At 36.5% G+C, this 12365-nt stretch overlaps 1 protein-coding gene across 1 annotated transcript in view; it reads left to right on the top strand.

Moving 5' to 3' along the window:
• Window positions 1–12365, top strand: part of IFT74 (intraflagellar transport 74) — an 82054-nt gene that overhangs the window by 52152 nt on the left and 17537 nt on the right. The window contains exon 13 of the mRNA XM_074330295.1: window positions 1329–1408. Within this exon, the coding sequence (XP_074186396.1) occupies window positions 1329–1408 (80 nt within the window). The remainder of the gene's footprint in view (window positions 1–1328; window positions 1409–12365) is intronic.

Raw genomic sequence — 12365 nt, 5'->3', positions numbered from 1 at the left:
ATTGATGGCTTATATAGTAACTCTATATTTAACTTTTTGAGGAATTGCCAGGCTATTTTCTAAAGCAGTTGCACCATTTTACATTTCTACCAGTAGTGTATGAGAGTTCCAGTTGCTCCATATCTTCACTATCATTTATTACTATCTATCTTTCTTCGCTATACTGGGCGTGTGTGAAGCAGTATCTCATGGTTTTGATTGCATTTCCCTGGTGACTAACCAGGGAATGATATTGAGCGTCTTCTCTTATATTTATTGGCTATATGTATATTATCTTTGGAGAAATGTCTGTTCAGATGCTTTGTCCATTTTTTGATTGTGTTATTTATCTTTTTATCACTGAATTATAAGAGTTCTTCATGTATTCTGGATATGAGTCTCTTAACAGATAAATGATTTGCAATCTCTGGGTGGTCTTTTCACTCTCTTGATGGTGTCCTTTGAAGCACGAAAGTTTTAAATTTTGATGATGTCATTTATCTACTTTTTTCTTTTGTTGTTTGTGCTTTTGGTGTTATATCTAAGAAACCAGCACCTAATCCAAAGTCACAGAGATTCATGCCTATGTTTTATTCTAAGAGTTTTAGTTTAGCTCTTATATTTATGTCTATGATCCATTTTGAGTTGTCTTTTGTATATGGTATAAGGTAGCAGTCCAGTTACATTATTTTACTTGTGTATATCCAGTTGTCCCAACACCATTTGTTGAAATATTCTTTCAACAAATATTATTTAATATTATTTTTCCATTTAGTTATCTTGCACCTTTGTCAAAAAATCAATTATATGTAGCTACAGGGTCTTTTTTCTGGACTCACAGTTCTATTCCATTGCTATATATATCTAATTCCAGTGCCACACTGTCTTAATTACTGTAGCTTTGTAATAAGTACAACTGCTTTTTGCTAGAATGGTAACCCATATAATCTATCAATGGTAAATTTTCTAATTTTTGGTACTGATTTACCAACTTAGTTCAGTTTATACAAACCTACAGAAAGAAAGATTTTTCTAAAATTTTGTAAAGATTTTTCACTTTTTTAATGCAAATAAAGCTCAAAAGAAGACTAGGAAAGTCTGCTTTTGAAATCAGGCAACCTAACATGTTCAGAACATACTTGTACTCGAAATGTGAATCATATAAAAAGATCTAGGAAAGATTTTTAGATCTTTCTAGATCTGTAGTATTATCGTCAGAATAGGGCATGTTATTTCTAGGTATTGTTTATGTAGCTTAGAAAAGATTTAAGATTTCTTATCATCATTAAATGTTTTTACTCAATACCTATGTTATCTGTCATGAATTTGTAAAGTAATATTTTCAACAGGTTGACAGATATACAAGAAAAAATATATCAATTTAATGAAGAAATAAGGCTACTTGACATCGATTTAGAAGAACACCAAGGTAATTTTGCTGGTATTTTTATTATGTATATTAACAGTTATATAACAGTATTGATACAGTATTAATTTCGGCCTCAGGGACTATTTACCTGGGATTTAGTATTTAATTCTTTATGATATCACTAACTTTACTAAAATACTAAAGTATTATAGTACTAATATTACAATTAATATTAAATTATTTAAGCTGACTAAAAAACTTGAAATAACTTAAAATGATTATATAATGATAAGAATTTATTTGGCAAAGCAATTTTTTTTAATGAAGTAAAAGAGTTTCAAGTTGTTAGCGATTTCGAAATTATACTTCCTAAGTATGGTCAATTATTAATTAACTGGAATAACTAGTAGAATTGGGGAGGGGGGGGAGGATCATGTCACAAATATCACAAATAACCCAGAAAGAAATAATTTTCTAGGGGACCCAGTTGTAGCAAGTACTGATTTTTCTGGTCCTCTCCCAACTTTTCCTAGCAGTGAGATTTGAAGAGCCAAGGCAGGAACCAGAACACTTGGGGAAGCCTGGGTTCTACAGTGGTAGGAACTCTGTCTTGGGGATTTGTGAGTTAAGTGTGGTCAGGGGAAGAGTTCGGGTATTACAGTTCCCTAACCAGCTTCTCTCTAATGAAAGAGAGAAGGGTGGGATTCTCGTGGCACTTTAATCACAGGTTAATTGCAAACCAGTTAATATGCTGTTGGATTATCAACAATTGATAATACATATTCTTTGAGTTAGGTATGGTATTATAAACAGTCTGCATGTGTACTCGTATGTGTACCTGTTATGGCTGAAGAAACACTCCTAGCAGGGAAACAGCATGTGCTACTCCTGTTTTTTCACTTGAGTTTGAAATGCAATATATTAGTTTTATTTATACATTTTCTTGATTTATGAATAATAGCTTTAGCTACTATTGATTATTTGCCTGATCTTTGCAAGAACCCTTTGAAGCCTGTAACCCCTTTTATACTTGTACTTGTTGAAGCTCAGAGAAGTTACTCAACTTCCCACAGCTAGTAAGGGGTCAAATCTATAATTAAACCAAGTTCTCTTTCACCCTGAAGTTTTCATTCTGTTGCCCAAGCCTAATTTTGGCTTTCTGATATGAAGTTCTACATTTGTAAACTAAAAATATTCTTAAGAAATGCTTACATAGTTATATATAAATATATATATATATATATATATTTATGTCCCCATGACCTATAGGATGAAATTTAAGAATTTTTGCATGTCATTCTAGTCCCTCTATATTGTGGCCTATGCGTTGTCAGACTCCTCTCCCACCCTTCACCATCTCTCTCCTTACATTTTAATAATTACAATCTACTTGTGGTACCCCACACCTCACCCCTTTTACCGTACATCAGACTGTTTCCTACTCAATCCTTTGCTCCTACTATCTGTTCCCTTGTCTTGAATGTTCTTCCGTTACTTACATTACTAACTTCCTATCTTTTAGGATCTATCTCAGATATCCTTTATCCAGCGTAATAACCCTGACTTCCCTCCCCATCCTGTTTCTAGACTGGGCTCTGTGAGTGGATGAATGTGCATGAATGCATCACTGCATGGACCACATTATGTTAGCGTCTCTGCTCAGCTGCTTGTCTCTCCCGTTAGTTAGGCTGTAAGTCCTCTACAGGGACTGTCTCTTACTCACTTTGGTAACCTATTTCATCAACGCACTGTCTGGGAAAATAAACACTCAATACATATTTGTGGAGTGAACTAAACAGGGAAAGAGTCGTTGAATGAACTGAAGTGAAAGTTGGGCTCTTTATGTTGAATGTACATATGCGCTCTTATCCAGAGAGCTTGATTAGTGAGCAAAGGTTTCATCACTTTGTAGAGGATTCCTACCTTGGATTGATGATTTCCAGTTAAAGTAGTGGCTTTTTATTGACATCTGCATCCTCAGAGGTCCTTGACTCAAAATTGTGGGTAATCTACTCCTTAAGATATGGAGGAGGATAATCAAGTTATTAGGTTGGTGCAAAAGTAATGGCAGTTTTTGCAATTATTTTTAACTTGTTAAACCACAATTACTTTTGCAACAACCTAATATTTTGATTTTATGGTCCATACTTATCTCTGCCTCTAGTTTTATTGCCTCTGGCCATTTTATTAATTTCTTAGATGCCACCTGACTTCTTCCATTTATGGCATCTATGTATAATCCAACTGGGCTACCTTTTGCCTTGTAGGAGTTCTGGTGAAATAGCATGACACCATAAATGATGTCTATACGTGTCTGACTTTGTTAATAGTTGCTCCAACCTTTCAGTTTTCAAATGTACTTTAAAACGGTTTGCATAATTCATTCTAATTTCAAAGACATCCTTAGGTACTGGGTAAGGTACAGTTATATTCTCTGCTAGGTGTTAATGGTGGCCTTGTAACCTAATAACTTCCTCAAGTGCATTATATTTATTCATTTTAATAAGTCTTTAAAGTTATAATTTACAAAAGTTACACTGAGCAGTTATGTCTCAAAGTTAACTAAATAAAATCAGATAACTGTTGACTACTCTATGAAAAGCTTCGTCGTTCCTTGATACTGAGTTTTCAGTTTCTGTGACAATCTGGAGTAAGACAGAAAAAAATCCTCATAGTACTGTTAAACTTTTGACCAATTCTAGATGAGCTTCTTTGCTCTCAAATCTTTACTTAGTTTTTGTAAGTGATTTAAAATAAAATAATCTCATAACAGAAAACATTCGTTGTAATAAGATTATCACCCTTTTTAAAAACTCCTGGGGATTTGATTCTATCATGTTACATATTTGCTAGGCTTCACCCATATAGTAGTTTTACTCTATTGATGCATCAGGTAATTTTGTTATATGGGTCCTAAAAATATTTAGGTTTAAATGTGTATACTGTGCTTATTTTCATGGGGAAGGAATTATTATTTTGGTAACTGGAAGCAATGAGAAATCACTCTGTTGAAAGTTGTTATATGGTCAGAATTTTTCTACAAACTACATCTTCGTTAAAGCAGAGCATTATTGGAAGATGCCATGCTGCTTTTCAGAAAAGCCCAAACCCACCCTGATTTCTCCTTTCTCACCTGAACTGCCAATCATTAAATATTTGCTTAATTGTTGCTTTTTAAAATGCTGCTTCTGTATGAGAAAGGGAAAGTAATAGAAAAAGCATTGTTGCTCTGGGTAAAGAAGACAATGAAAAATAGATAATAGCCTATATTCTCACTCAACACAGGACATCACTTTTAATGAGAATCCTTTTACCTCAAGGTTTACTTATTTATATAGCTGAGTAATTTGTTTTTAAGAAGGTAATTGTTGACTAAGAAAGTTTTTATTCTCACCACTAATTAATAGTTGAGAGTTTATATATCTCATTGAAAGGTCTCTCAAAGTAAATGTTTCTTGGTCCACTGAACTCAAATCATGCCCTTACTTACTTTCACTATTTTATGTTAAATTCTAAAGAGAACAGTGTTGTTATTTTAAGATATGACAAAGCCATTCATGGGGTAGGAGCCCATAATCAGTGATCAGTCATCTATGCAACATTCCTGAGAGCCTTTTGAAGATGGGTTGATTCTCAGCTTTATCCAATAATGCTGGCTTAGGTTTAGGATTTCTACCACTTGTCCATCTGCTTCCAGCTTCAAAAACTTGATTACTGTTGTTTCCTCTTCTATATTCCTCATTGCTGAGTTTCAACTTTAAAAGTTCTTCTTACTATAGTTTTAGTGGAGTTTTGGGTGGGTGACGTGGGGGTTTGAAATTGGAATTAGATTAGATGTGCATGTTCAACCTATGATCTTTATGAAGAAATTACCAGTCAATAAACTTCACTTACCCAGAATTTCTAGAGTTTTAATCACCTTGAATGTACTTCCTTTTGTATGTGTGTGTGTTACCTCAAATGACTATTCTCATGTGCTTTCATTAACAGTGCAGTTAGCCTCAGCATGTAGGTTGACCCTTCCTGCTTTTTAAAATTTTTAACAACTTTTGAAGACTCTGATTAATTCACTTTTTAAATTGTGTGCTTTTTATATATCAATCTGGTATGTACTTAATGCGAAACATTTAAGCAGTACAAAGTGTGTAAAGTAAAAAGTCCTCTTCTTTCTTCTCACACTCACCACAATCTTCAGAGGTAATCATTGTTTACAGTTCTATGTTTAGCCTTTTAGACTTTTTTCTATACATCTGCAAGCATGTATTTTTGAAATATATATAATGGTTCCTCTGAGCTGAGTCTTTTCACTTAATTATATATGTACATTCTTCCATATGAGGATGTATGTACTTCATTCTAAAAAGTATAGCATAGTGGTCAGGGCTTTAAAGCCAGACTAAGAAGGGTGCCTGCACATATTAAGCACTTGCAACAACTTTTAGCTGCTGCCATTGTTGTTATTGTTGTTATATAGTATTTGCTGTATCCATGTTGACATTTAGGTTGTTTCTAATTTTTCACTACCAAGAGCAGTGCTGCAGTAAACAACCTTGTTCCCTGCATGTTTGTTAACATCTGTATTTCTAGTGGATAAATAAGATGTACAAATTGCCAGTTATAAAAACAGTCACAGAGATGTAAAGTACAGCATAGGGAGTATAGTAAAAAATATTGTAATAACTATGTATGGTGTCCGATGCATACTAGACTTCTGGGGTGATCATTTCTTAAGTTATATAAATGTCTAATATCTAGGTTGTATACTTGAAACTAATATAATATTGTATGTCAACTGCAATTGAAAAAAAATTTTTTTTTAATTCTAGAAGTGAAATTTTGAATAGAATGTCGCTTATGTTCACAATTTTGGTTGTTTTGCAAACTTCTTTCTAGAAAAGGTTATACCAACAACAGTATATGAGAGTGTTTCCTTACTAGTGCTCGTTAACAGTTTTAGTTTTTGCCAGTCAAGGTAATATGTACTTTCCTGACAATTCACTGTTCTCAAAGGCCTGAATTTGTAGTACTACCATAATCCACAAGGTGGGGCTAATTTTCTGGATGTCTACATTCACAGACTAAGTTTGATGAATACAGTTAACGAAATATAATCGTATACCTCCCCAAGAAGGACTTTTGGGCGTTATTGCTTACTACAAATTATTCCTTCAATTTTAGAGTATAGTATCTTCCTGAAGATTAAGTTGTAAAACCAAATTTGATTATTAATACAACATATCATAGATATGTAAATATCTAACTGCTACAATGTGATAAATATGTATCATAATAGAAGTATACGTAATGTGTTATAAGATCATTGGGTTACTGACCTAAACTCATTGCAATTTACTCCATAATTTATATGTTTCTATCAAGAGTAGTAAAAATATAAAACAACACTTTTCATTGGTTTTTCTGTAGGATACTTCTTCATACTCAGAGTTCCAGGGCCTAAGTTAGAAGCTTTCCTTCTTTGGTTATGTCAGATACAGTAGAATTTATAAAGACAGAATAATTTTGTTTAGAGTACAGGTTCTGCCACCAGAATGCCTGGATTCACATCTGGGCTGTGATATTTTACTGGCTGATCTTGGAATTGCTACTTGACCTTTCTGTACCTTAGTTTCCTCATCTTTACAATGGAGATAATAACAGTACCTACCTAACTCTTAGGGTTATTGTGAGAATTAGATGAATGGAGAGAAAGAGAGAGAGAGAGAGAGAGAGAGAGAGAAACTCAGAATAGCATGCATTTTAAAAAGTGTACATAAATGTTATCAGTTGTTATTATTAATGCTATTAATTTATAAACTAAAACTTGAATAACTTTCCAGCAATTTTCCCAAAACATATTTTGGAAAGTATTTTCCCATTAGCATTTCCTCCAGGATATGCAAAATAATCTACTTAATTTCAATGTGGTTCATCTTCTGGTATCTGAGATTTCAAATGGTGTGTATATGTTGCTATTCCATAGTTTTTCAATATGCATTCAATGAAGAAGAATGAATCATTGCTTATTGTTTAATTTGGAGATTGGTTACACTACACTTCATATCTTTCATTAGAATGATGGTATTATCTCCAGACCAGGTGTATCAGCACCATCTGAAACTTATTAGAAATAAAAATTGTTGGGCTCCACCCCAGACCTACTAAATGTTGAAATGATGGGGATAGGGCTCAGCAATTTGTGTCTCAGCAAACCGTCCCGATGGTGCAAATGCATGCCAAAGCTCGATACCCACAGCATTAGGAAGTAATACTGTATGTTGTGTTTCGTGCCTGTCAAGGACTACTCATTATACCATCTGGTATTATTGACATTACTCTGTTGAAACAAACTTCTGCATAGTCCTTTCTCTTTTCTTTAGGAATTATGAGGCTTTTAGCAATAATTTAACTTTTACATATTTAGAGAATTTTTATATCTTTTTAAAGTGCCTCTAGTGTGTATAGAAATAGAATGATCAGATCTTGCAAAAATTTAAAACATTTTGCAGAGAATGTATGATTGGTAAGTTGGGTTAAGCCTAGACAGAAGTTGGCTTAAAACATTAAACTTATATGTACTCATTTTAACATACCAGTAGTTAATACACTAGTTTATTACGTCTGTAATGATATGTGAAAAGTAGGTGGTGGGGGGACAGAAACTGAATGTAAAAGAATGAGATTTAATAGGACCCCAAAATTAATGACAATTGAAGCAGGAGTGGGAGAGAAGAAGGTGTCCTGACTGACTAAGAATATGTGAAAGTGTTGGAGGGGGTTTAGATAACAGCTCACTATGAATTAATGTGATGTAGCCTCCAGAACAGCTATAAACCTAGCTTGCATTATCAAAAAGATGAATATATAAACTATGGAAGTGATAGTCTCCTCGGAATCAGACTTTAAGTTCCTTGGCATCATACTTTAAAAGGGATAAAAGGATAAAGGGATAAAGATGAACTGGCACTCACTTAGTGGAATGAGCAGAATGATAAAGAGAATGAAACCATGCTACATAAGGAACACTCGGAAGTACTGGGAGACGCAGCTTCCCTCAGAAGGACCCCACGTGCTGGAAAGGAAAGAACCTGGATGTGTAAAAGTCCTTTGGAGTTTATTCTTGCCCCACCTCTCTCATTTTATTTGCTTTCTGTGACCCTTTCACCTCCTAAATCAGTAGGCCTGCCAACTTGGCTTTGAGGCTGGGGGAGTCACTGGCACGTGCCTCGTTTAGTATTGATCAGGAGGAAGACGGGGTACCTGCCTGTTCTGGAAAATGGCAGTCAGGCCTTCTCTAAGGTAATAACTACTTCTCAGAGTACAAAAGTCCAGATTGCTCTGTGAGCCCTGAGTTAAGAGAACATCATTTGATGGGAGAACAAACAGTAAGAGTCAGATGCACGTACTGACAGTGAGGAATTGGTAGTGCAAGCAGGCCCTGACCCTCACTCCCCTGGCAGCTGCCGCAGAGGATGAGAAAGCAGTGGTGTCCTTTCTACAGTATCCCAGTTGGAGTAGCAGTCCATTCCCATTTTTTTCTTTTCTCCCTGTAAGGGAAAAAAGGCTTGAATTTATAGTGTACCTTTTGGGGAACTTGTTTTGGTGTACTTTTCTTGAAGGAAACGGTCTTATTCATTTCTGTGATTCCTACATTACCTATTAAAGTGCCTTGCTGATATGATACTTTTCTTTGTAAAAACCTCCTGAACTCTTTTCACCCACCTAGTTACCTTAGTACTTCATACATACCCCAGTTACAGCACTTATGTTGCATTGTAACTTTTTATTTTTGTACACCAAAAAGATTACAAGCCTTTCTAGTATAAACTGGTAACTATGTTGTCCATTTCGATATTTGTAGCACCTGTTACATTATCTGGCACATAGTAGGTACTCAGTAAATGTGGAATAATTATGTGCAACCATGATCACATCAAATGCTCAGACTTTGAGGCTAGCTCTGAAATCACTCTCATTTTATCAGTGTGTCCTTTCCCCCTCCTTTAGTCTCCTGATTCTTGACTTGACTACATTAGACCCTTTCACTTACCTGCTCTGCACCTCAGGTCTGATACATGATTAGCTTCCCCCAATGTCCTCTCCTGTGATAACAAACCTAAGGGTAGATTTGTAACAACCTACCATCTTACCCTACCTTAGTTAGGACTGCCCACATCTGTACATTGCCTTTCATGAGTAGCTCACATTTCTCCAAATGAGAAATCACAAAGTACAGCCATTCACTAGTGCCCTGACCTGTCTTTTTAACAGTGATATGGGAGAAGGTTTTATGAAGCTTGGGAATCTTCTAAGGTATGTGGGAGCTCTGTCCTATCTAATCCCGCTGGCCAGCTGTGTAGCTGGAGATACTGACCAGACACGTTTTCCAGCTCAATTTGGTGGCAGCTAGGAGCGTGGATTAGAGGAGAGCAGGCAGGGGGAAGCTCCCGGTTTCTGACTTGGGTGACCGAGTACGGTGAGGGCTTCCAAATGTAATAAGGAATACCAAGGGGTGTGGACTTTGAGAGGGAAGACCGATGAGTTTATTTATGGGGATACTACTAGTATTAGGATGTCCTGACAAATATCCAAATGAATATACCTAGTAAGCAATTGGATAAAACAATCTGAAAATTAGGGAAAATTTAAGACCTCTTCAACCATAAGAATAAGTGGGATCTCTTTGGATATAATGTAACATTAAAAGTTAACTAAGAGAAGAACCCAGAATTTAAATGAAGAAAAAAGCAAAAGCCATGAAGATAAGACAGAGAAGGAATTATCTGGGAGTAAAAAAAAAAACACAGAAAAGCCCCACCCCAACCCCCGAAAAAGAACATATGGGAAAAAAATTGAAAGGCAGAAGGATGTATCAATAATGTCAAATATTGCAGCGTAAGATAAGAATTGGAAACCGTCCCTTGGATTTGATCAGTAAAAAAAAACAATCTTATTGAGAATAATGTCATTGGAACGGCTGGAGGAGAAGCCTCATTTTGACGGTCTGCGGTCCAATAGCAAGGAGAGGACCTGGAAACTGAGTGTAGGAGTTTCTTTTAAGTTTAGAAGAGGAAAGATAAGATTACTTGAATTCCTGTGAGAAGCCTTAGTTGCTGGCCTCCTCCTAATCCCTTAATGCCTGACCAATCTCTCAAGACTGCAGCTTCTCAGCCCCAACAGGGAACCAGGGCTGTCTGAGAAACCGTGGCCATGCAACGAGGGTCAGAGTCTGCAGGTACTGGCTTTGCTGCTACTTCCTATGGGTTACGTAACACTGACATAAGCACCACCTCCAGAGGCTGCTCCAGATCCCGCATGCTGTAAACGCTCGTTCTTTCTGTCTGTTCTATTTATTCTCAAAATACATTGCCGTAAGGTAAGTGAACGGTGACATTATTAGCGGACTAATGTTAATCCATCTATAATACATTTATTTTTAAAAAACTTAATCGTTTACAAAGTTTGTTAATTAGTAGCAAATTCTCTTTCCTCCCCTTCACAACTGTCGGGGCTGCATCAGCGTGCTCTGAGACCCTGGTCAGTCTTTTCAACTGAATAGCGGTTGAATAAAGTTGTTGATGCATCCAAAGCCTTAGCCTGAGTGAACCCAGTGTTTCCCGTTGGTTCTGGGTGTTCCCTGGCTAGAAATTCATGACCATTAGGTACATACTGTCCTTAGACAGTAGCATTCACTTTCAGCTTTTTGCATACAGCCCTGCTGGGGGGGACCTTGACGAGATTTCCTGTGGATCAGGGCTGTCTGCAATAAGTTTGGGAAAAATATTTTAAGACCAGAAAGCAAAAAGGCCGTCTGCCGACCCAGGTGTCTGCTTCGCCTTAACCTTTGTGTCCTCAGAACTCACTTCCTACCAAGCAAGTCTACATACAAATGGAAATCCATGCCTCCAGGTAATTAGGAGCTCTACCCCAATGATCTTCCTCTGCTCCCCAACTTCATTGCTGCTATAGCCAGTCCGTGGAAAAACTGTCTACCTTATATAGCAGGGCACAGGGCACACACGCTCACCATTAGGTTTTAGCCTCTGTAACTGTTGTCTCCTTCATTTCCTTCAAGCTCTTCTTCCTAAAGCCCTTCTAGATGCTGGCTCCTTATCAGGAACCCCCTTGGGAATCTCCGGCCTGTTACTCCCTCTATCCTTGCTGGGCGTCATCTTAATAAGCTTCCTTAGTTTCTCCAGAATGCTAAGACTAACTGACTTGGGTGAAGAAACTGCAGATTGGAAGAAGCACAAATTTATTCCACTTTCTCTACCTGGGGCCCTGGAAATACTCAGCAGCTCTCTCACTCATCCAAGAAAATAGCCATGTATCTCCCAAACTCAATTTTTGTTACACTGAAAATCCTGTTGTCATAAAATAATTACGATCTACCTCTACTGATGGTCCCTTTATGCAGCTGAAATGTCAGATTTCATCCACCTGTGTCTAGGCCTTGGATATTTGCCCTTTTAAACATATCATATTAAATGTAACGTGTCCAAAACTGCTGTGAGCACCTTATTCCTCAACTTGCTTCTCTTTTCAGTTAATACCACCATGTCCTCAGTTACCCAAGTCAGACACCTAGGAGTCATACTTGATTCCTCCCTGTCTGACCCTCACCAAAATCGGTTCAGTCTGGCTCTCAAATGTCTCAAACAAGTATTGACAACCTTACGTCCTAATTGCCATCACTCTATTCAGTCAGCCTTCATCTTTCACCCAGATCGCTGTGCCAGCTTCCTAACTGGTCTTACTACCACCGTCTTACTTCTCTTTTAATCTCCAGACCAGAAATATTTTTTCAGAAATGCAAACTGATCATTTTATTCCCCTGCTTAAAATTCTTTAGTAATTTTACCATTGCCCTTAGAAGGAAGTCCAAATTTTTATAACATGTGTTTTAGAAGGTATCTCGTAATCTACCTCATGTTTTTTTCACTTTTTTCACTTACATTCTCTGCCTCAGCTATATGACTCTCTCAGTTTCTTGTGCTTCCATAATCACCCTCACTTCAAA

The sequence above is a fragment of the Rhinolophus sinicus genome, linkage group LG04, assembly GCF_036562045.2.
Source record: "Rhinolophus sinicus isolate RSC01 linkage group LG04, ASM3656204v1, whole genome shotgun sequence".
NCBI lineage: Eukaryota > Metazoa > Chordata > Mammalia > Chiroptera > Rhinolophidae > Rhinolophus > Rhinolophus sinicus.
The sequence above is the reverse complement of the archived record's forward strand: the minus strand, read 5'-3'. Positions and strand labels throughout refer to the sequence as shown.